This window comes from Ptychodera flava, chromosome 6 (genome assembly GCF_041260155.1).
Source record: "Ptychodera flava strain L36383 chromosome 6, AS_Pfla_20210202, whole genome shotgun sequence".
NCBI lineage: Eukaryota > Metazoa > Hemichordata > Enteropneusta > Ptychoderidae > Ptychodera > Ptychodera flava.
The window spans coordinates 38,538,702-38,565,118 of NC_091933.1; the positions used below are offsets into that span (position 1 = coordinate 38,538,702).

General features: G+C 39.2%; 1 protein-coding gene and 1 long non-coding RNA gene across 3 annotated transcripts; one reads left to right on the forward strand and one right to left on the reverse strand.

Annotated features, from left to right (window-relative positions):
- Positions 1 to 824: 824 nt before the first annotated feature.
- LOC139135720 (prickle planar cell polarity protein 3-like) lies at positions 825 to 25,775 on the forward strand. 2 transcript variants are annotated; one of them, XM_070703364.1, is made up of 6 exons: positions 825 to 1,114; positions 3,165 to 3,250; positions 18,911 to 19,091; positions 20,552 to 20,803; positions 22,321 to 22,524; positions 23,391 to 25,775. In XM_070703364.1, the coding sequence occupies exons 1-6, from the start codon at positions 1,049 to 1,051 to the stop codon at positions 24,669 to 24,671; spliced, it is 2,070 nt and encodes a 689-aa protein (XP_070559465.1). In that variant the 5' UTR covers positions 825 to 1,048; the 3' UTR covers positions 24,672 to 25,775. The 2 variants fall into 2 exon arrangements, with proteins under 2 accessions (XP_070559465.1, XP_070559466.1); XM_070703365.1 differs by lacking the exon at positions 825 to 1,114 and adding an exon at positions 2,458 to 2,858.
- On the reverse strand, positions 2,688 to 7,262 carry LOC139135721 (uncharacterized). The gene is made up of 2 exons (XR_011553022.1): positions 6,942 to 7,262; positions 2,688 to 3,622 (listed from the first exon to the last, which is right to left on the reverse strand). It is a non-coding gene; the product is annotated as an uncharacterized lncRNA (long non-coding RNA).
- Positions 25,776 to 26,417: the final 642 nt, after the last annotated feature.

A 26,417-nucleotide genomic window follows, 5' to 3' on the forward strand; every position in this document is an offset into this window, starting at 1 on the left:
ACGTGCATTGCTAATAAATATGCGGCTGTATGATTATTGGGGACTTGAAAAATTTTGATCATATAGACGGGGGACTTGAAACTTTTTGAGGGTATTGAGGGGGAATCTAAAAAAATAAGATTTCAATCGTGATTCCCCCCCCACCACACCCATTTATGTGGACACAACCTAAGAAATAAGAAACCTTTAATTTCGCAACGAACGATAAGCAACGCTTTAGATACTAATACTTTTGTACTTTATATTAAATTGGTTCTTTGACTCACGAGAGGCAGCTATCGAGAGATTTAGAAGCGGAACGTGTATATAGCGTTACTGCAATAAAAGAAAGCTAAATTTTACGGTCTGTATGCTGCATTATGTGGGCTCGCAGTGCGTCCATGCCGAACTCAGCCTATATCTGTATCAAGTTTCGCATAGGGTGATACAGGGCTTTGACATGCGAATATCTCAGAAGTGCCAACCAGTATAGAACGATGGTTGATCTTTTTTAGAGCATATATATATATATATATATATATATATATATATATATATATATATATATATTATGGCAATAAGCCCATTCGGAAACGATGTGTCGAAGGTTGGACCATGAAGGTATACTATAGCTTGAATTACCTTAGGCCCTACATATAACTCTGGGATATAAGTGTAAACATTTGGAAGAAAATGCTTCTTTTGAAGCTGTAATCAACATTCAATTAGGCTTGAACATCTAGGAAGTTTCTGTCGTGAAAGGCGCTTTGCGTCACATCCTGTTGCGTACACGACATTCGACAGGTGATATTTGCGATCCTTTCGCTGTGTGGGGTCACCGAAAGCGCCATTCACAGTGGCGTCCACCAATCAAACGTCCGCGTCCTCTGTTTGCCTATTCACATGCAAAGGAAGAGGCCGATTATAGTTACAAAGGGAAAAACGGCGAATAATCAAGGGTATAATGATACATTAACCGGCCTAAATATGCTCCCATTTTCGACGATTAGTGACGTCTGATTGACTACATGTGTCAGGAAACTTGTACGTGAACCTGTAAGGAATCATCATGAGGCGGTTTAGAGGGCCACACTATCCAGACACATCAATGTCATCATCATCTGTGCTGAAAGAGGTAGGTGCCATAATCCGTAAACAATGTGACTTTCGTGTTCGAGCAAAGGATCAACATGAACCACCAGTTACGTACACTCTTGTATCGCTGGCCTTGTATCTGTTGTATTGAGCACGTATGCAGGGTTCATGTTGTCATATTTATAATACCTGAAGCAACAGCGTATTGTCACCGTAAAATAGCTAAATCATACGCAGTGTTGAAGTTTACATATGGCTACGTACAGATCGATTTTTTTTTCACGGGGAGACATATACAGGGATCACAGTGCAGTGAGCGCGACTATGCGTCCACAAAGATTTTTTTTCATCGGTGAACGAAGGGGGCGCTGTATGCCACCCGTAACCCCGAGCCACCCCGTGATGCCAGATGTCTCGATTTCGCATGCTATTTGTTTGAACTGCGTCCTGATCGCGTCTCTTAGCAACTGACACAAATCACAGTAAAGGATGGTAAATATTAAAATATATTCTAGGACACAAACGTAGAATTAGGTTAGCAATTGATTCTGGATCGAAGAACACATCTATTTACAATCGGAAGTAGACGAGGCAAAGTAGTATGTCGACATACAAAAACTAGGCCTAATCTGAAACTTTTTCCTTGATTTTGTTAGATTTTTGCGGTACTTTTTTCAGAGCAGCACGGAATTGACAGACAACTGACACTGAGACTAGATTAACTGTCTCTGACAATCAACTGCCAGGTTGCGTAATATAGGGCCAAATAGAACATACTTCATTTCGGGCGGATACATCCAAAGTTATTGAATAATTTATTTAATTGAATGTTACAATTATCTCGTTTGACACTTTATGGAAGGCATGGCAAAATCGAGCCTTCAAAACTCAAGGTTTCTCCACTCTAGGCCTATATCCATCACTACCGCGTATAAACTACGGAAAGTAAAGTGGTACCATCTGCGCTCAAAGAGTGGTTTCTTCGATACAGAGGTATATTTTAAGCGGTCTACATCAAAGTAAACATCTATCAATAGTCGATTAAAAGCCGGTGTTCACCATAATTAAGCTGAAACATTTGTTTCAATTTAGCCTACTTCGCGAAAATGTCGCCGAAGAGAAAATAAAACGTGAGGAAACCGAGATAAAAAATTAAAAATTGATAAACTGGGGAGAAATAAGTGAAACCTTACTAAAGTATTCCTGCGTGGCAGTTACACGCCTATGACTACAAACTGTGTCACGGGTTGCCTATGGTAGTTTGTTAAAAACGATGCACTTTTGTTCGCGTAGTATAAAGGTACGGCAAGCGATTTACATGAGAAGAGGTGGAGTCAATGGAGCCTGTTCACAACCAATAAGGCGGTATACTTTAGAACATAGTTCCCCGTAGGGTGCCATTCTAGCCCTCTGGTAATTAGTAACAGTCGCGTTATCGTCCTCTTTGTGTATCTGAACCTCTACGTTACCATTTCGCAGTCGAATTTCGTCGAAAAACACGTCCTGACCGTGTCGTAACACACAGGTGAACTACTTTGTTCCCGGTGGACTCTTCACGATTGGCAATACGGTCGGGTAAAAGGGGTCATTTTGGTGTGTGATGGCTCTCTCTATTTGCTATGTTTTCAACATGGCGGACTTCGTATAATTTACCCGTGTATGACGACGATTTTCGTTCACGCCGAGTAAACTTCTCCTGTCCTGGGCCCCAGTGAATCACTACAGCGTCATTCATGTCGGCGTTAGAGCCTCCCGCAGCGAGAAAAAAACAACGACGTGTTCCGGTAAGCCGTAGTACATGCTACACCGCTAGCGCTCAGCTGTAACATAGATGTACACCGTAGTAGCGAACAGTTTTCTTATATTCGGTTTGTATGTTTGAATGTGTAGACCTGGTCCTACGAATCTGTGCACGTTCCGCTCATTTCAGTGTAATTAGGTATACTAGAGTTTAATTTGTATTCTGTGCGACCACTTTCCACGAGACACTCCAGAAGTAGCTATCTCAAAGAGATTTGTATTGTGTGTGCGTAAAACGAACTCTAGTCTCTGTAACTGCCTTGACAAATTCCAAATGATTTACGTTTCAGAGTTTCCTAACCCATGACATGGACAAAGGAACGCCGTGTTTAAAATGTGGCGACCAGTGTCCAGGATTTTCCTTGCACTATTGGAGGTAAGTTTCCTTTTTTCCCATATCGCCAATACTCAAACACGAGATATAATGTGGAAAGGGCACACAAAGAAAATAATCCGACGAGGACGTCGTATTGGATTCCGCTTCACAGTCAGTATCTGTAAGATCTGGCGATGACCGACACCGTGTGAGATGTTTCACTAAGGCCGCACAAACAATCGAACCAGGTGTTATACGTTACTTCCCGCAGGCGGCACTCACACATACTTGGACACAATCAGTAACATTATACATGTTGGGCCGGCAGTGGGCAATGCTTTCGTCTGTCAACACATGGCTGGTTGAGTGTACCACTTCGGCGACAGATGAACGCACATTCGAGGATTCCCTATCTACGATAGACCAATGACCCTGAAAATTAAAACAGTTATAAAAATCAAAACAGTCCAGTCTGTCCCACCGACAGATGAAATGGAATTCTGTGACCAACAAACTGACTCGAACTTATTGATATTTTTGGAAACACTGACCACAAGTTTCAGTGCCATTAGAAGCATATGTTAGTCACCCGGAAGACAATAAAAAGAATTTTTAACTATGCGGACGTTGTTAAATGACTACATTAATGTAAAATTCCGTTTGAATTATATTTTTACGAGCAGGGCTTTGGAAGAAAAATTCTCTTCGAGACATTTGATATCCTGATTGACATTTGTATGGTTTCTGCCATTATACTAAAACTTTTTGGGGATCTGAAAAATTGTTAGATGTGCATTCCCGCAGGCAAGATGTGGAGCATTTTTTTTGTGCAGTCTCACTAAATTTTTATGTATTAATTTTCTGACATGATAAGGTCAACAAAGATACATCTGATACAGTACAAGAATAATAGCCATGAATCCAGTCAGAAAAGGGTTGAGGTTATTCTGGTTGTTGTGCATCAGTACAGTGTTTGACCATGGATGTAAAAAATAAATATTTTTTACATCCAGTGTTTGACATTCTCTGGTATCCAATATTTGCATTCAGATAAACACAGGTTATAGTTGGAACACACATTCCTGATTGCTGTGCCAACCGAATGGCCAGGTCTAAAACAGAAAGTATGAGAACGCTCCATTATATTTGAAGTCCACCAATATTTTGCCTCCACACAAGCACCCCTCAGATAATTGATACATGTATATCAAAACTGAGTACTCGTTCAGAAAATTTACTTTGCAAAATTGTCGTCAAATGAGAGACAATCTGTCAGCTTATCGTCTCTAGTAAACAAGTGTAAACTGTGGTGTCATGAATGGACAAAAAGACTTGTCCAGATTACTGGCATTGGGTAAAGAGCAGAAGTGACACCAAGTACACACACTAGATGTTCTGACTGGCATAAATCTAAACACAGCTAGTGGTGTTACTTACAGTTTTATGTCAGTACTCTTTATTGTACGTATAGGTGAGTATTTGAAGTCTGCCTCACAAGGTAATTATGAACAAAAAAATTGTGACATGTACCTAAAATTCAGATATGGTCAGTGAATACTCTCCACAAACAGTACTACTGTGTGTTTGTTAAATAGCTGAAATCTGATATTTTCATGAGGGTTTCTTCTGTACACTGTGAGACTTTACAATGTCTCCCTTCCTCTTGGATTATTGCCAGAAAATTTTCTTGACCGCTGTCCAGTTCATGAAAAAGGTGAACATTGTTGAATGATAAGATATTAAAATGGCCATGCAAAGCCCCTGTTGCCACATTTACACCTTATCTTTCATGGCCTAATGATCAGATGGCTTCACTGCAGTTATCATTATCATAAATAAGTGTGCAGTTTGATTACATGTAATTACCACCTAATTAAGTTTTGGAGTACACGTTCATATGTCTTCAGAATTGGAAAAATAAAATGTTTGTTTGCCAAACAGTGAAAATAGGATACATTCCAAATTTATGTATGCAAATTACTGAACTCACAGCTGAGCTGAAGATTAGTGAAGCCAAGTGGCTTATGAAAATCTCAAATTTTGGCATTCCTGCATAATTGTACACGTATGCGAACAAGAAAGCTAGCAACAACTCACCATGAAAGTATTTTATGTCTGAGACAAAAGGTTTTGAAAACCACTGTGTGCGGATCATAATAGTTTTGTGAATTTTCTATCATTTTAGAAGCTTGGCGCTTGTATGGCTTCAGCATCTTGAAATATGCTGAAAAGGATTGCAGATATGTTTTTGCCTCACTGCCTGACATAACAATAGAAACATTGACACATTTTCTATTGTCACATAAATGTGTGCTGATGAGCTAAATGCCAATTTGACAACTCCAAGCTCCAAGGTGTTCTGTGCAGTGGATGTTGATTTATTCATTGCCTTGATGTTTGATTTTTAGATTTATAGTACAAAACTATTCTCTCCAGAGAAAAATGTTTTGAAAACATCAACACTTTACCTTTACATTCAATGCCCTGTAGAAATAGTAAATTCTTTAGGGTAGGATGGGAAACATTGCTGATTTGCGCTTTTCAATCATCTGCTAAAAATCAGTGCCATGTATTTCACTTACTAGCATGTAAGTTGTAAGACCTGTGTTTTCTTTCTCCAGCAAGACTTTAAGAAAACCACAATCCGAAAAACTGACAAAACATTCAACATAAGCAGTTTGTACACATCCTTAAAAAACAGGAAATTATCTCCATAACCTTCATGATCAGATCAAGCGGTGCCGATTGTGTCTTACCATGAACAGTGGTGAAGATTTCACAATGACAATGCAAGGCCTTCAGACGATGACTTTACCATGACATGTGTACAGCCTGATTGATTCCTTGGGCAAGGTGTTTGTGTCATTGCAGAACACAGAAATCATTGTATGCCACTCACCTAGAATGCCCAGTCTACCGATGGTAACTCCAAAATATTTTAAGATCTTTGACCCTCCAATACTTTCTCATCAAAATCTGAGAACAGACTTCTTGTCACTTCTTTGACATTAGTATAAGTGGTGATTTCAATAATGTAGTCATGTTAATTATGTTTGACAAAAATTTTTTGACAAGTTATAAACAAGTCTACCATAAGTATGAAAAGTACTCACTGGTATGTAGACTATACATAACTCACTCCTCAACAAAAGCCCCCTTATTAATTAGTCTACATTTAAGCCACCAGCCATCAGATTCGTGAACTTTTCTTGTAAATAGAAACATTAATGAAATTTGACTTTTCAATTCAAAGATAGTTCCAAGCAAGACACTTTACTCTGCCATCAAACAAATCACTATTTATTACATTTCAGCCAAATGTCATCAGATTCTTAAAGAAATTTTCTGGCAAAAAGGGACTGAGTAAAATTTTACTTTTCAGGTTAAATTTTGTTCCAAGAAACCGAACTTATTCTGTAACTTAATAAAATGCTTTTTGAAAAAATTGTTTATGCGCAATAGAGAAAGAATGAAATTACTCATCCCTCTCTGACAAGAACAGAATTGCACTAATCCTTCCTTTGAATTTGAATATTGTTGTTCAAGTAGCCTGTTGGTTGGAAGGCTACCTGGTTCTCCCAAGATGTGCACAACAAGAAAACATAGAGAGTCAAAATATCCATCTCAGACAACCAAATCTAGTAATTAAGGGGTATTTTGGTCTGAATGGTTTTAAAGATTTAAAGAAAAAGTAAACTGTTTCGGGCTTAAATTAAGACAATGAAGTGAATGGAGAGGCATTTATACCTACCTGTGTAGTCTTTGTCTGTGAGCATGATTCCCTAATACCAATCCAATTACGTGGCTTGAACTCTTATATAGACTACTGTGAGTTGTGTGCTGATGCCCCCAAGCTGTCGTCACCTACTCATACACAGTATGTGTGATTCTTGGGGGTTCTCTCCAGCCCGAACCAGCTTCAATAATTTGAGTACAGTGTAAATGATTTGCCCATTTACTGGCTCACCTTTGACCTTATGGGAAAACTGAGACCGTGCTTGAGGAGAGAGTTTTGCATCGCTGACTTGATGGTCATTTTTCTGTCAGTTTTTCTTGTCTGACTGAAGATGTAGTGCAGGTGTTTGGACACACATTCATATGCAAATCTTTGTCTTACTGTGTGTGTGTGCCTGTGATTTTGTCCTGTGGAAAGCCTTTATATTGGCTGGAAATATATCCAAGTCTAGAATGTGGAAATCTTGAAAAACCTTATAACCCATAAACATACTATTTTTGCCCAGATAAACTCCAGTTACGACCAAACAGCAATGATCACTTTTCCAAACGTCTTCAGACACCGTACATGTTTATCGTTCACTCTCCTTGTCATCACGAACAAAAAAAACTGCTTTGGTGGTATACGAAGGAGTCTTCATGTCTTTGTTCAAATTTATGCATCGTTACACGACAGAAACTCTTTTTTTCAGACAAAATTATGTAACAAGAACTCAAAATATAGCTTAGGTTGTAATCCATGTATTGAATAGATGTATTGTGCGTGTCTGAAATTGACAAGTTGCAAAACTGGCACAAAATTTGTATTCATCCAGGCGAACAGATATATCCTTAGTGGCTTGTCATATGAAAATTTTATGTTATAACAAAAGAGCTGTTAGTAGCCGTACAGAAAGACTTTCACTGACAGTGTCTCTACATACAATCTTTTCTGAATAGTAGGTATTTGGAATATCTATGCACATCCAAAATGTAGGCAAACAATGAAGCTGTTTGTAGTGACTTAGACTTGTATGTTGCCAAGACCAAGCTAGATAGCTGTTTGCCATCTCCTATACTCTCTTGTGTACATGCTACATGATTTTGTATGGCTTCAATATCTGGTTTCTGTTTTTTGTTTGGCAAGAGCACTGAGGATTGATCAGGAATGTGCCAATCAGTATTCATTAGTCGTGCTGGCAGTCTGTTCCATTAGTCAATTAGTGATTGTTTGCAGAATTTTAATATGCTGTTAATTATTTCCGCTATAAAAAGAAAATTAAGCAGTCTTGTGGCTAGGTAATTTCATCAGCCCTAGCGGAGGCCTTCTGCTGAAGTGTCAGTTGAGTACATGCATTTCCAAAAGTGGATTTTTAGGGATATTTACCAGTGTTGTGAAACCAGCCCCGTTGATATGGCCAATTTGGTGTAGTGTTTGCATGGAGGTACATGTGACTTGACTTATATTGTATTACAGCTTTTTGAAAACCTCGTCATCACACATTTTTGCTAAACCTGGTATTTGACTTGAGAAGATTACAGAGCTTGCGGGCCGGAAGGGTGTGAATGGGTGAAGTTTCCAGGTGTTCGGAGTAAAAGCATAGACCCTCAAGGGTCTGTGGTTAAAGAGGCTTTACTTTCTAGTGTAGAATGGTCATGCAAGTCACTGAATATATGGTGTCTTCTTGCCTTTTTGCAGATCAGTGGTTTGAGTCAGAGATTCCATGTATATTTGATTACCGACTTTGTTAACCGCTTTGACATTTCTTGAATTTCATACCAAGAGATTACAAGTGTCTTGTGTTTGTCCAAGACAAACTAGCCTTACACAGACCTCTTTTCGGCCATTTCTAATCTACTAACTCTCATGTCAACGATTAGAATTAGCATTAGGGTTGGTGAAACACATTTGCTACGATGTTGACATTTTTCCATCGCTCACTTTTCATGGATGTCACGATCCCTCCTCTCTGTATATGTTTATATCTTGATGCATTGTTTTCTGACATACTCCAACAACTTCTCATGTATTCAGCAAATGCTTTACATACTGACTGATTGTTAGTGTGGCCAACAGAAAAAATTGAAAAGAGAAAGAACAGATGATAAGCTACAAATATCTACTTTTCAGCCTTTACCTTGCCTCACAGTGTTTTTTCTGCGCATGAGAAAAATGGTAATCTGTTCTAAAACTAGAAAAAGTGCCAGGGCACTGAAGTAAGGCGTAATGAAATAGTGGAATATTTTGTGTGTTTTACATTATTTTGTTTGTGTGTTCGGCTCCCAAAATCATGTCAAAATGTGGAGTTTTCAACTTGTTCAACACATCCAGGATAGGTCAAATTTCCATTGTTATTATCGACTACTTAATTATATCTGACCTAGATTTAATTTGTCAACAATAAAGTTGCGTATTGTGCATAATCTGTTATATTCAAAGCTAATGCAGTGTTCTGTTTAGAGAAGAAATTTGCCAAAATTCAGGGAAATGTTGGAACTTTGGCAAATATTTCAGTATTTTTCCTGAAATCTTGAAAATCAGTGCATGGTGTATGTGGGTTTTTATTTGTAAAGGCTGATTGTATGAGTTCTCAGATAAAAGAATGATAGTAGAACAGATTGTACTCGTGCTTACATTCAGAAATGATACCTGAATAGAATGTCATATTTCTCATCATTTAGTCAGTGAAGTAAGGACTGGGGCTGCAATTCCTATTCAGGCCATGTTTTAATTCAGGGTAGACGTAGAACAGTGATGAAGATGCTTTTCAACAAGAATGTCGGAGCAGGGTAGTATAGTAGTACCTTTTCAATGTTTCAGCCAGAACAGGGTAACATGGTAGTTCCTGTACAACGATTATGTCTGAGAACAGCGTAGTGTAGTAGTCCCCGTAGTTCCTGTATAGCGATAATGCCTTAGAATGTAAGGCTAGTGTACTAGTAGTCAAAATTTAATGTTAAAACCAGAACAGGGTAATGTGGTAATTCCTGTACAATGATAATGCCAGAACAGGGTAATGTGGTAGTTCCTGTTCAATGGTAATGCCAGAACAGGGTTGTGTAGTACTAGTAGTCCCTGTTCAACTGTATGCCAGAACAGGGTAGCAGCAGCTGGTTCCTACTGCAACAAAACCTGGTAATGTCAGAACAGTTCAGTAATTCCCATGCAATGATAAAGCCAGAGAACATGACAGTGTTGCTGTTCAACTGTAAATGCCAGAACGGGGTAACATGGTTGTTCACATTCAATGGTGACGGCAGAACAGGGTAGACGTTGCTAGTCAATGATAAAACCAAAACAGCGTTACAAGCAACCATTGAAAATCATGACACGTTACAGAACAGAACAGGCTTGCACAGTGTTGACTCAAGGTTACCAGAACAGAACAGTCAAGAGGGTTCTTTTCTTCCTTATTTTTTGCTCCGCTATTGTCACGTAGCCAGCCAAACTCCAGTGAAAGCAATTGGCAACAATGTGTGCAGTGGGGCATCTCTGATGTATGACTGGTACGTCTCATGGACTTCAACACGTTTTTCAATCACTACTTTGCATTTTGCTTGTTGTGACTTTTTTTTCTGGTCAGCCCGAGGTATTTTGAGAACAAGAAGTAGATTTTCGGGTGACTGATGAAATTAATTGGCTGCTGTGTTGTACCAATCTAAACTCTTACTGGGCTTGGTATTTTTAAGTTGTTTTTGTTGAACTCTTTCAGAAAGGTCGTGAGTAATTGTTTCATGCAGATTGTAGATTGTTCACCAACTTCAAAAAATACAAATTTGCTATTGTAGCTATTATCCCATATACATGTACACAATTGTCGTAACTGATGACAATTTCAGTAGAAAATCCCTTAGCATCCATATCAGCATGAAACCTTCTGTAAATATAAAATATCACATTTGGTATGTGAACTTTTCAAAGTGCGTTTGAATTCTTATGGCAATTTGATAAATATTTAGGATTATTTTCACTAAAAACAGGCTTAATTTTGAGTCCAAACGTGAACTTCACATAGTAGCTGACCATTTTCCCAGTCCTTCTGAAGTTCTAGTGGCAATTTTAAATTTTAGGTTTATTTGTCACCAGAGACTGGTTTAATCTTGAGTCCCAATGGAATGTAAACACAAAACTACAGTAGTCTCTCAGACTTTGGTCTATGCGTCATCAGTGTAAGAATTCTGCACTCATTCAAGGCACGATCCCCACACCACAGTAACTATATTGATAGCCATCAGCGCAATTGAGATAAAGGATTGTTACAATAAATACGGCTAACACATGGTCTGCTGGTCACTGTACACCGAAAGCTCCAATCAGAAATTATCAAATAGTGCATTAATGTCAGAAGGATGCATTCAAGTAGCTTAAGTAGTCACCCAATAAAACAAAATGTACCGGTTAAAAAAACATCCACTTCATCAGTTTACTTTTGTATAAAATTTCCCGGGGGATCTTTTCAAATGATGCCCTTTTCGAGATTGCAGAGGACTTCCTGCCTGTCTCTCATTTCAGTGCATAATTTGTACCTCGAAGGTTGATTAATATAAACATATCTGTCGCCATGCTCCATTTTATTTCATTCTGAGTAAACCAATCAATCTGGTCGTCTGTCAGCGGGTAGCATTTTGGAGTCATGGTTTCCTGAAAAAGAAAAATGGAAAAAGGAATTGACATTAATAGGTCTATTCCGCTGACTTTTACAAATGTCAACATTTCTCCTTTACAAATTGCCATTACACACAATTTTTTATTAAGTTAACATTTACAGCATTGACTGGCCTGCCAATCTTACAAGTCCAAGATACAAAAAAGTAGCAATTCTCCATTTTTGCTCAGAAAGGGTTATTTTTGGAGAGGATCTTAACACGATAAGCCTCAGATGAAACTAGATTGGAGTGGTATTTGACTCTTGAATAAATGTAACCCCCCTGTATGGCTGTGTCAAGAGGTCTGCTCAAAATTGGCAGTAATTCATTACGGAGTGATTGTACATGGGGCTGTCGCCATGCACACAAAGCCCAGCTCTCTACAAGGCCCCCAGGAGTATAGAATTCATGAATACCAAATCGCGGTTTCATATTGTTAGTTTCGGCAGAGTTTGTCTAAATTGTATCGGCCTGTACTTGCAGGGCAAGAAAAACCTCTACAAACTATCTGGTATGTGAGATAGTCAGGCCAGATGACTCGGGGGATTATTTTTCTATCAGAGGGGGATTGGAAAAACAAGAAATTGAATTCAACTAGCAATAGCTCAAAGATATGAGACATGTTTATGTGCTGTGTTTGGTCTTTTTACGGAATGCACTGTGGACAAGAAAGGCTCTTGTTTTGCCAAGTCTGATGTTGTTTCAGGGTATTGTCACAGATGACAAAAGAAGTAATAATGTCAAATTAACCTCATCTGTTAAAAAAAACATGTGCATATGGAAGAAAGTGGTCATGTAACATGAGGTAACACGTTACCATACAACTCAACCAGTACAGAGCAAGGACAAGTTTGTGTAGCTCACTTTAGTGTACGGTTAAATGGGTCGTGACCTCCTGAGTGAACATGTTTACAGCCATAACAACGTCCACAACATCTGGGTATGGAAGTGATGCATGATTGCCCAAACTTACATCTGCCTTGCCTGATGGACAACTCTATTACAATCACAACCATTACATGAAATGCGTTTTACGTTCCACTGTGACGATGGACAGTCTTCCCTGATTCTGTTTTGCCCATGATTCTAATGCTACCGAGGAGGAAATATGATTGACATGTAAGCATAATATAGGATACAGTAGATGCAGTTTCATTGTGTTTCTCTTTTATGTCTCTTCAGTTTATACAGTGCTGAACTTGGGAATAGGTCCAGTAATGTTCAATTGAAAACAGGGATGCTGAAGTAGTCAAAAATGATGTCTTAAAGGAATGATCAAAATCAACATAAGTGATTTTATGGTGGTGGTGCACTGAGGGTCCAGTCAGGGATCAAGCAATGATATGATCATTGACAAATGATCTTTTAATCTATTATTTAAGTCTTGTGATCAGCAAATACAATAAAGGCAGGGCATATGATCATTCAGTCAGTGTCAATTGACAAAGAGGTCCATAGTTAAACAGTGAAGTATGAGTGTTATCATTTAGAAAATGCTATTTCACACGTGTACTGTAACTTTAATCGATAATAACACAAATTTAGATTTTGAGATATCTTAGTATTATGACAGGAAAGAATGCATAAATTATACATTGTAAAACAAAATTTATTTGTTTTTCATGATGCAGTATTCAGGTATGGTGAAGGTGCACATGGGCAGATGTCTTAGGTATTTGCATGTAAAATCACTTACTCCAGGCCTTGCCTGTGGCAGTAATAAGGTTACTCAATAAAAAAGGGACACATAATATTTTATCATGAAAAGTTACTCAGCTGTGAATTGCTTTGATATATAAGAGACTAGTGAAATGGTAAATTTGACGAATGGAGTTACGGTCAAATACTGTATGCCTTGAATTGAACTGCATCTACTTCATTGTCCTCACATAGGGCAAGTGTGAGATCTTTAACAGATAACATTCTTCGAAGCAATGCTGAAATGAAATCACATGTAGTTCATGAGGGAACGGTGTTCTGATAGAGATAAATGATAAAGTGAGGTGTAGAGTTGTTGTAGGGTTTCTAAATTTTGTGTGATTGCCCGACCATTCCTCTGTGCCCTGATGATTGAACAGTTGCTCTATCAGTGCAGACAGTCTGTGTGTTAACCACTGACTCAGTCTGAGAGTCTGAGATGACACGATAACTACGATGTAATACTCAGTCAACCAATCAGTGAGTGATTTTTTTTTGGAAAGAGGCAATAGGTGTGAGTGGACGTTTTGATAATATTTTCATCATTTATATATTTATTTATTTATATATTCTCATACGCATGGAAACCAAAAAAGGAATTCGGTAATTTATCAAAAGTTAGTCTTTGGAACATAAAGTTAGAACATTTAGATCACACAGTTGTTCATTATTTGTCATTCCAAATTATAAATTGAAACTACTGAAGTGAAAACGATACTTTTGATGACAAGTAGTCATGGAAACAAGTTATTACGACATGCAATATTTAACAACCCATACTTGTGTGTTTAACAATCCCTTGTTTTCTCATGAAAACTTGATCATCAACAGTAAAAAAAGATGAGAACAAAGTTCTACAGCAACTGCAGACTGAAAGAATGTTTGTTGGTGGAGACTTTTCTCCATGAAATGATGTTAAGGTTTGTAGGGCTTCATGAACACCCCTCTGTTCTTTACAATACAAACCATAGTAAGGGGATTAAGGGTAAAAATAATGCATTAGGTATTACGATTAGAATGCTTGGCATGTCTTCCATGATCTTTTACTGTTTTCTATCAGGTTGTACAAAGTGAAATGTGTCATTGGATGTTATACTATTAATTGTATTATAGCTTTGTCAATACCTGAGTGAATTTTGTGACGTCATTCCCCAGATGATAATGTGTCCGATTATCCAGCATTGTGGCCCAAGATACTGTCTACATCCACAAATTCATTGACATTGCCAAAACTATAAAATACAGCAATAATGTCCCCCCTCCCGGCCCATAATGGACTCAAGCAAACTTTGCTTTTGTCCATTTTATAGGACTGGGGGGTGTACTTATTGCTTAAAATAATGAGATAATGTGATTGGTAGTTTTGTGCAGAGGGAAATTTGAAGAATATTTTTGTCTTCATTGCCGTTGATGGAGGTTGCAAATTGATTTTGTAGCATCCTGGCAACTGGTGTGTCATCCTTCAGTGAACTTTCCTTGCAGGGTGTTTTTGATGTTTGAAATAGTCAGACAGCACTGCGTGGTCCAACAGCAGATGATATATCTTCCGTGTCTAAATTGATTTGAACCGTGAATGATGTGCCTGAATCAGCCATCGCCCTCATCTTGACCCCCTGGCAACTTCAAACAGATACAGATTAGAAAATGATGATGCATGGTGTGGTCTCGCGTTTGATAGAGGTCGTGCGGTTATTAATTTCGTTTGTCAGGGAGAGACTGTTTCCCTGTGATTGTGTCTCGTCTAGAATGAGATGGATGGCGTATCGTGCGGTGTAAGGTTCCTTATTCCCAGAGAAGTAAGATTCCTGAAGTGAAGAGGTTACGCCAAAATAACATTCAGATCAGTCTCTGTGATAAAACAATCGACAGTGTGGTAAAAACATTGTGTGATCTCTCAGCGTACAGTTCACAGGGCAATATAACTCTGATTTCTTAATGCCACAGTGATGGGGCAGTAAATCTCCTCTAAGCAGCCCCGGCTGAGGAAATAAAATCATGGTAAATGACATCGCTAGGAGACTGTCATTCCAATAGATCCCTGGCCTTATGTAACTTGACACTTTACTAGCTTGTCCTGTAAATGTAATTAGTGGTACATGCAGTTAAACATGATGGTGCTAGTATTACCAACTGTTATACAAGTCTAGGCAATGCTCAGATGGCATCCTGCCCTTTTGTCCTCGCAATCCTCAACTATTTGCCACAAGGGAGTCCCAAGTGGCACCTAAAAGAGCTTGGTGTTCATTGAAAAAAGAGAAAAACTACATTGGCCATGTTGCCAACGCAGTGACCATAGATATTAGTTTTACAAATTTTTTGGTGCAGGGGTCATTTACAGCCAAGTAATAGATTTAAACTTTGACAAAAAATTTGTCATTGAAACCATAACACCGAGTTTAAGTTATTTGAGTGGACTTTTACAAAAAGTACTTGGGATAAGTTGCATCTATCACCGAGGTTAAGTTATTTGAGTGGATTTTTTGTACCGGTAAATGGTAAATAACCCATTCGAACATTTGCAAGGTCAGCCTCCTCAGGTCATAGACCATACATGTATTGGTTGCTTTGTAACTCTACCTGATTCCGCCGGGTACTATTTGTACACACTAGAGCAGGCCTTGAGACGAACACTGCTTGTCAAATATTAGCTAGGGAAATGGATTGTATGGCATGAAATTTCAGGGATGCATTTTTTCATCACCGTTGACATTTTGAAGCCATCATTAAAATAGCATAAATAGTACTTCTGTAAGTACAAGTCCGTCAGTAATTCCGAGTGGCATTTGCTCTTTGAGTATGTACATAGCTCTCAGTCAAGGAATTAGCGCATGCTATTAAAAGATTACATTTCTTTATGTCATTGAGACTTGTCTATCTCAAAATATACTACACATTAACAGGACAATCTGTTTCGTCTGTAGCTATCATATCATGTACTGTATAGGACCAACCACAACCTTCATTGTGTGTGCATCGGTAAATGAAACTCTTTTCAGTAGTTGTTTACTGTTCAACAGATTCACTTTTATGGCGTGTGCCCACCCAGTTCTCTGCAACCACACAATGGACTAATGTGCAGAAATTAAAAGGAAACCTTTACGTCAGTAAATGATGAATTTTTCATGATGAGTGGGTTTTTTCTTTGTTTTGTAGAAATCAGATTTCCTCAATTTCCTTTCATTTACAAGGCACTGTTACAAGTCTTCCATCTGCTTCATTAGATGTTCTTTGTGAACATTTCTTATGACCTTGAGATACTGTGAGTGTGGAATTTGGAAGGATACTGTTTTTGTTTTTGTGGTGAATTTTATACATTATCATGCTCATTCTGAATGTGGGTAATTCCGTCAACTTAGTGAGGGCATGCCATTCAGAAGTTTACAACATAGAGATGCCAGCACTTACACTTGAATATTCACATGGGACTATTGTGAAAGTCACTCTCTGCCCGACCAGTGTCTTTCTAAGAATGTGAAAAATGTCATTTGCATTGACGCCGGTATTTTGTCTAGAACAGCAGCAATTGAACTCATGCATTGTCGCTAATGATCTAGTGTTTATCAATTGGCTGTTAGATTTTATTCCTCTGCTTTTGTCGGCAAGGTTGTCAGTCAGGGAGTGGAGACGCAGCTCTCTCCCCTTTGGCTTTTCCCTTTCCGTGTGTGTTTCCAACAGCGACGCCGCCTAACCAATCTGTCAATGATTGATGGAAAACTTTGTATCTACAGAGTCCAAACCAAGGTCGACCAACTCCCTTGAACCAGTTATGTTTGGTTCAATCAATACAAGGTCACTCAGTTCTCCATTCATCACCTGTCTTTGACAATGACGGGCCTTTTTACACAGATACAAAAAAATGTACAGTCCGAATTCTTTGAGCTCACAACAAATACAAAGCATCACTTCATGTAAAGTACATCTTGAAATAAATTCAGCAGAGCTATCTCTGTATCACGGTTATTCTTCTCCACATCTATGGTGAACAATGTCTTATTTGCCTTGTTCAAAGTATGGGAAGCACAGAATATACATGCGTCAAAGACCATTGCTATAAAATGCTACAGTGGTAGACATTGTATGGTAATGCACCTATCCTTACTGGGTATGTTTGTGATGATGTCATCGCTTGGACATTCAGCGGCCCGGTGAATTCCTACAGAGGTGTCACAATTTTACAGCCCCTTTGTAGAGTGGTACAGTTCAATAAAGTGACCTTTGACCTCTTTGGGTGATATCTACAATGAAATACTCGAGAAGTCATATAGCTTGATTATTTATTACTGCCTGATGGGTTTAACCTGAAGGCTACTGTATGTGCTGGTACATTTCTCTTGCTTATCGATTTTATGTGTATGCATACAAGCATAATGTGTCCGAGATAAGGAAAATTTATGTTTTTGCTGCCCGACATATTACACCCAAAGCCCCCAGTCCTGTAACTCCGATGCGACGTCACTGAAAAGTTGTAATAATCTCATTTCATTTCCAAACTTTGTGCTACTGCTAGGATATCAGGGTAGTTTCCTTGGTTATATGAGTTGAAAGTTATTGAAATGAATGTGTACTTTTTCATACACATGTGATTTTCATATTGTATTTTATGGCACATCAACCAGGACTCTAAAATCATTTGTATCCATGGCTGCATCTGTGTTGACAAAAAATTTGCTCTTTTGACATCTGCATGACCAGCACTGAAGAGTAGAACTGCCACCATTATTTCAACACTTAAAATTGTTCAAGTCTGAGAGGCATTGGTATCTTTCTTGCACTAGAAATCAATATTACATTTTAGTTATGCTAATCATCTTCGGATCAAAGTTTGCAAACCAAACCGCCGGGGAGCACTCTTTTTAAAAATGATGTACCAATTAAAGCATGTCGGATTGATTGATTGGGCACGTGAATACTAAAAAACTTCACAGACAGCTGAGTGACAGCAGTAATAGTCCATTTGCTGAACCAGTCATGCACAATACATGTGCACGCACAATCCAGCAGATTAGTGGTTGAGAACGTGCATGTCTCCCTTACCGTAACAATATTGTACTTCGCCGTTCTGAATGATGGCGTGTAGAGCTGATATTTGTCAAGGGAAAACAGAAACCGCACGGCATTCGCCCCGGTATTGGTGAAAACTATGACTAACGAAGTCTTCTGAGTGTATGCAAACATGCACAGTCAGAGAAAACATGACTGGCACTCAAGCTGTAAATCAGATGAGTACTCTGAATAATTGACGTTGCATGATAGATGGTGGAGTCAGCCAGCCAGATGCAATCAGACCTCGATAAATCCCTGTATAATTCTCAGAAATATTTTATGTCCTGACACACGCACCAGCAGGGAGCGCTGATAAAACCGACACGTTTCTCCTGGGAGGATTTAAATTTTCCCAGAATTCTGTTTCCTGGGAGGGGCGTTACATTTGTTTCTAATGATGACTAGAAAGATAATTTGCAAAATTGAAAAACCGGCAGCGAGCGAATGGTTTAGACTGAAAGTAACGTGCCTGCGTACCTGAGTGTACTTTAATACTGCAGAGGTAGTTAATGGTTGTAGTTATTGGGGAGTTTGACAGATTTCTCATTTCATTTTCCTTCGGTTCAAAACACATGTTTGCAGTTGCTGATTTCCTCATCTGTTCGGTCTGTTTTGCAGGAAAATCTGCCGACACTGTAAATGTCCACGGGAGGACCACGGCATCATCGGTACGAAACAAGAGAAGACCGTGAACAAGATGATGTATGGAGAGTATCAGAGGAACTCTACGTCAGATGATGACAGTGGCTGTGCCCTAGAGGAGTACACCTGGGTACCACCTGGTCTCAAACCAGAACAGGTAACCATGGCAGTTTTTTTTTCCAGAATAGGAAACCTGTCAGTTTGTCTGCAGGGAAAGGCTTTTGTCGGATCACACAAATGTGAAGTTTTCACATTTGACAGGTCTTTGTTTAGTTGATGATCAATGAAGTGGTGCATGTGTCTGCTGCAGCAAAGAGATATTTCATTACAATGTGAATGAATGATGTATCACAGTGTTTCAAATGATCTCTTTACATTCACCATATAAAATCAACTGTGCGTTTCTGCTGCGTGTTCACCTGATCCGTCATATATGTCACTGTCAAATTCAAAGCCTGATAGATAGCGTTATTAACTAATTTGTGATAATGTCACAGCTTTGACAAGTAACAGACAAGTATACATATGCTGAAATTGTCACATAAAAGGGGTGTCTTTCTAACGTACATTGGCGCTGCCTAATCCTGTACAGTATTTGTTGGGAGGCCTTTTCACAAAGAAAAGAAAAGGATGGAGAGTAGAATGGGTTTTGGTAACTTGACCTGCCAGGTCATAAGGTCACATAGAGGTCACAAGATTTCAATCTGCTTTGAAAGGTAGACTTATTGAATCCCTAATACACGACACAGTATACTCTGCAAAAGTCGCTAATGCCTCTTGAAGTGGTTGCATTACGTTTTGTCTGCCCCTGCTTGAACAAAAACATAAAATCTTGAAAAAATATTGACAACAGAAAAACACGATTCAATGGAAAGTCAATGAAGCCGTTAAACAAAGCGTAATTGCTATGGGCAGCCTATCAGTTACAATCAATACAAAATGCTGTCCGGTCGCATAAAACTGTTCATAATTGCCCACAGTTACATAAAAGTGATTGAAATTTTCAGCTGTAAATTTTAACGTTGCTGTTGTTTCCTCTTAAATTTAGTCTGGAAAACATTGAGATGAAGCTGCCATTAAAAGAATTGTGTAGGTTTCCATTATGCGGTCTGCAAGCTTTCCTTTGTGGCCCATTCCAGCTTTGTGCAAAATAGCTTTCCTATTTCCTGAAATGCTCCATTCTTTCAGAAACATATTGAATGCTAACACGATCGTGGGACAGCTTACATCTGAATTTAATTTTCCTCGAGTATGACAGACAGACTCCTTGTGGGGGGATTGCGGCGTTCAACTCAAATTTCACACATTTTGATCGGCTTGCTGTTTAATGGGTAATGCCTGTCAAAGCATCAGTATCATGAATGATGGAAACAATGAAATTCTGCCAATCTCATTTTCTGCGTCGTAAAATTTACATTTTTATGACAGCAATATTGCCCATCAATATTTCATTTTTTCAGAACTAGCCAAGTCACCCTGATCCTCCGTTTGCATTTTAAATTCTAATTGAAGTGATCAGTGAAATTTATCTCACACTCCCATCCTTCCGATCCTATTTCGTGCTAAGAATTCTATCCCAAAGCAATGTCTGTGAAAACCTATGCACTTGACTTGCAGGTTCATCAATACTTCACTGCTCTACCGGAGGAAAAAATACCCTATGTGAATAGCGAAGGGGAGAAATATCGCATCAAGTCCCTGCTGCAGCAGCTGCCGCCTCACGACAATGAAGTCCGCTACTGCAACGGACTGAGTGATGAAGAAAAAAGGGAACTGCGGCAGTTCAGTCAGCAGAGGAAGCGGGAAGCGCTAGGGCGCGGAACGGTACGCACCATACCGATAACGGTTACAGGGACGATATGTTATCATGTAAGTCTTGTATTTTAGTTTGGTAAAATATAGCAAGTTTTGTATCCCACAAGAAACAATGAAGTAATTTTTATTTCTGATTCTGTAAATATAAATATACATACACACTGATAGATGGAAAGTGCTGGCTGTGATATAATATGCATATCAAAAGTTGCCAGCAGTTGAGATGTTGTCCATGTCTCTTTCAGCCAAACTGTTTCACAAGTGTATTGACGAATGGAAAAAATATCAGTGCTCTGTTTAACCCTTGATGTGCAAATAGATTGGTACACAGACAGACAGCACAAACACCAGTTATTTGTGTGGAGATGTCAAATCAAATAGTGGTGTGTTAGAGAAGTGTTTGCCCTAGCTGCTTCAAAGTGAATCACCAGACAGTTTGCACAGCCTGGCTTTGATGTAGGTTATCTCCGCTGCCATGCAGTGAAGCTGGCATGGCGTGGGGAGTGTTTTGTACCTTGGTGTGGTATGCGGTGAGGTTGTGTAGGGATTTGTAAACAGAGAAACATGCCATGCATGTACAAGCATGCTTTGCGCAGCAACAACTCAACACACCTGTACAAAAACACAGAGATAAGACAGTTGTGTAATATGTACCCAATACTTCTAATGACTGATTTGGTTTGATTTCAAACAATCGGCATTATCTCGCTTTTTGACCTTTCATTGGGAGTATTCGAGATAACCTTTTGAATGTAGATGGAACCATAACATGTGTCTCAATTATGTGTGAATAATTCTTTCACCGGGATGTCAACCTTTATTGCAACACCGCTCATGGTTTTAGAGCTTTAACTTTAACACGGTCATGTTGGGGGGACAACCTCACCAGCTGTAGCTGCATTATCTTGCATCACTGTGTCAAATTTATTGAGTAAGACCACCTGGTTTGCCACACCTGAACATTTCAAGGCACAGTCATCCTTACTCTAGCAATCCACATGCCTTAGGTTGCCAATACACACAAAGCAAATACAAACATGCCTATCAGAATGATGTTAATTTGAACGTAGCGTGACCCCAGCAAGAATTTGTCAGTCCTCTGTTCATCTTTCATTTCTGCATTTGCAAACCTCAGCTGAAATGTGGCCATTTCATTTACTTGATTTGAATCCTGTTGCCTCTTTTTGTCAACCATGTAGAGTAACCCCATTCTAACTGTAGAGCTCTGATTGCATAATTAAATAGATTACCAGGTGATACAGGTATTAACACAGCAAGACAGTTCAATAAAACATGCCTTTTAATATTGCATGCTTTCCCCTAACATCTTAGTTCGGTTCCATGGGTATATCATTATAGTTATATTACAAGTAATAGACAGTGGAAATGTTAATCGTGGCTCCCAGATTATCTGTCTATGTCCCAAACCTCCAAAACAGTGATTAATTTTTTTTTATATTTAAGGACTGATCCTGACACCAGTCCCATCATAAAAACCTGCTGAATATTGTAGTGTATTGCAAGTCACTCTTGAAAATCTTAATGTTTAAACTGTAACTCTTTCTTTTCAGTGTGGTTCCAATCTAGATGGTGGCAGTGTCGCTGTGTTTGCTTCCAGGGCCGGTCACAATGTGTGTTGGCATCCAGCGTGTTTCGTCTGCTACGTCTGCAACGAGCTGCTCGTGGATCTCATCTATTTCTGGAAAGACGGCAAGGTGTACTGCGGTCGGCATCACAGCGAGACGTTGAAGCCGAGGTGTGCAGCCTGTGATGAGGTGAGCTTGACAAGTGACTTCATGGCTTGGGAGTTGACATGCGCATGTCTATGGGATTATTTTAGTAGATAAATCAGTACGGTTTGTGTCGGAGCAAATGATCTCTGGGTAGGAAGTGTGACGAAGGTCACATAACATGAGAACAGATTTAGCATAGAATGTCTAGCCGCTAACTGATGCACCATGCGCAAATAAGAATCTTATTTTAACTTTCAAATTTATCTACAGTAGGTTTCGGATGTCAGGTATCAGTTCTCAAATTACATGTTAGAATTTTTTCAAATACTTAGCAATATGGAAATATCATTGTGTGGTTACTCTCGTTGTAATTTGCAATGAAGTGACTTTTGTCATATGACGAATGCTGTTCACAGATGATCATGATGTACTTACAGAAATGGTTAGTTCAAAGGCGAAAACTTTACATTTTAGGCTTTCAGTCTTGAATTGATGACAACCCAGTGACAGCTTTGTCCTTGATAATGGACTGTTTATTTGTAAACTACCCAGTGAGACAAGCATTTGACTCACAATTGCATGTACGTTTAACTTGAGTAAATTTGAATTGACATTTCAAGTATTGCTGTCAAGGTTTTTGACTCTTTTTTTTCCTGCTGAAATCAAGTACACATCAAGGTACAAGAATGTCAAACCATCAAGACGGACTTCCAACATGCATTTACTGGATGACAGTCTTCAGTCAGTCTCAATAGTATGCTGAAAACAACTTGACTCATCAGATGAAAGCCTCAATTGAAAAATAGATTGGAAATGTAAAAACTGACAGATTACAGACAAAAGTGTGGCTGGGCCATGAACATTTTGTGGTTAAATCCACTAACTTACATCCACTTTGTTACTTGTAGATAATTTTTGCCGATGAGTGCACGGAAGCCGAGGGAAGGAGCTGGCACATGAAGCACTTCTGCTGTTTTGAATGTGATGAACAATTAGGCGGCAAACGGTACATCATGAGGGAGGGCCGACCTTACTGTTGTCGCTGTTTCGAGAGCATGTTTGCCCAGTACTGTGACGGCTGTGGTGAGCCAATAGGAGTAGACCAGGGACAAATGACCCACGAAGGTCAACACTGGCACGCCACCGATAAATGCTTCTCCTGCAATACCTGTGGAAAGTCACTACTTGGAAAACCATTCTTACCGAAACACGGTCTTATATACTGTTCCGGCGCGTGTAGTCGTGGCGAGCAACAGTCTACGGAAAATGTCAAGTTGGAAACTGTTGTTGCAACCTATGCATCCAATGTTTCAGAGCTGCCTTCACAGAGTAGGAGTCGTAATCCTATCAATTTTGGGGACATCAACCTTGATAGTTTGCCACCGGTGTCCATGGAAACAGAAAGGACTCCCAGCCGACGAGCTCACCATCATTCCTTATCGCGATATTCACTGCCGGATTTACGTAGGGACAAAGACAGGGACAAGGAAAGGGAAAGGGACGAGAAAAGGAAAAGTAGCCTTGCACCGATGGATAGAAAGCGCGATGGCTCAACTCGCAGTTTGAATGTACATTTTGATCATAAGGTGGATCCGTTTGCCAGGCGTTTTGATCCGAATCACGCAAGACATTCCTACGCTGCAAGAACAAGTGATTTCTCAACTAAAACAAATACGATTGGTGGGTCATCACGGTCTCACTCACAAAAATCCTCAAAACACTCACAAAAATCCTCAAAACGGCCAGAAAGGCCACCTGATTATGACCCCATCCGGAATCCTTTCCCCAGGAAAAGCAGCAAATCAGACAACTCGGAGAAGCCAGGTACTTTCCCAAGAGGCCGGAACTCAAGGCCCGAGATCTACTTCCGAGAAGGGAACCGTGAGGGGTCCATGGTTGGTCAAGCAATGGACGGAAGGAAAACTACATCAGCAGTGGAGCTGGAGGATGACGTTTCCGGCAGATTTTTACATGGACACCCTCGGAGCAGAAGCGCGTCGACCACCTCTTCCTCCTCTTCAGACGACGACGACTTTTTCAGTCAGGCGCCACGTCGACCTGGGGTCAAACTCATGTACGTGGACAGGAGCAGCATGTATGGAACCACTGCCTCGCTGCCCACACAGGGAAATAGACAATTGAAAAAAGGAAAGAAAAAGAAGAAAAGTAAAGGCTGTGTGGTGTCGTAGAGGCTGTAACACATTCCAATGTCATCCAAACTGCATTTGTATATTCCATCACCATTAGGATCATGTTTGTAAATATATGGCACTCAAAAAACTAGATTTTTTGTGCAAGAGACATTCAACTCAAGAAAAAAAGTTTCTTGCAAGAAACGAAATGGCTGCAAATTGATTTGCCATGGCTATAATGTTTGTATTTATTGATAGATTTGTATAACTGAATGTGAGATGCATATCTCCACTGATATTTTGTTTTTTGTTACTTTCAAACTCCCAACAGTTACAAGAAGATTTTCTTTTCTATGATGTAATTGGCACAGGCCTTACTTACCATTTTATCCTATGCATTATTTTGGTAGGAGTATTTAATGTAAGTTTAATAACAGTAGGACCAGAAATTATCTTACGTCATGTCCAAAACTTCAATTTATTGGTTTCATATCTTGATATAAAACAAGGTCTGAAATTTCAAATGTAACCCCTTGACACTTTCCCTCCCTCAGTTTGTCTTTCACAACAGTCACAATGCACCGAGTCGAATTTTGTACTACAATTTAATTTGCATACCAATGCCTGCATATATCCCATGGATCCCTACCCTACAGTTTAGTTTTGCCTTTTTTTACGAGGGTCCAATTTCTTTTATTGCTGTTCAATCATAATGACTTTTATACATCTTCTCATTCCAACTTTGTAATGTCTGTAACTGTGCCATTCACTTTAAAATGGGAATTTAAATGCCGGCCCTGAAAATAATTTCACATCCCACTCCTCATTAAAAAGAGTCTTCCCTAGGGGCAGAGGGGGTAGCATGGCTGTTTTTTTGGCCCATCAGCCTTTCCACCCTGTTCCAATAATGTTGGAGTCTAACCTGTCCATGAATGAAAGGGCTCAACCAAACATTTTGACGGACAGGGTTAGTACAGTAATCACCTTGTGAGACTGGAAATGATTTGTAATTTTCAGGTACGTACCATCGCAAAAGCATCTTGAAAAATAAACGCCATTAGCTGTGGTCCAACGAGGGAGTAATAAAAAGGAAGCCTTTTGTTCGCACTGTTGTGTAAAATTTGAATAATAAAAAAATGCAAAAGTTTTGTTCCACTGAGAGTGTTGTGTCTGTTCACCTTGATGGCTTTATTTGAATGAAAAGGTCACATTGAATGAATAAGGAAAGGTCAACCACAAAGACTGCATTCTCAGTGATCATGTTTGAGTGTTCTTACATTTTAGGCAGGCTATCATCTCATAGTTAAAGGCAGATTGGGCCAAGCCCCAGTAACATATTTGGACTCTCAAACTTTTGGAGTACATTTTTGGTCAACAACTTGTGGTGGCCCATTTTGAAGCTCATTGAGTTAATAAAGTGTTTACAGGCTTTTTTGTGAAAATCAAAAATTGTGTTTTTCCATATAGAGTTCACGCAAGGATGGCGGGCCATTGTGAACATCAAGTGTTGCTAAATACTGGGTAATCTGTTTCTCAAGTCCCTAATTTTGCACGGTGACCCCAGATTTTTATTCTCTATTTCAAAAGGCAATGCTATGAAGTCTCGTTGAGGAGAGGTTTGTGCAAAAGTTTGAAGTCCTTTAACGTTAAGGCATTAACTATCTTAATTGAATTCCATTCATAGACCACATTGATGCTGCTACCTTTGTACAGGAAAAGCATCATTTGATGTGAAAGAATGTCACTTGTTGACACCATCCTCTGCTTGTCATTAGCGTGAATTTATCTACGTTGAGTTAGTCT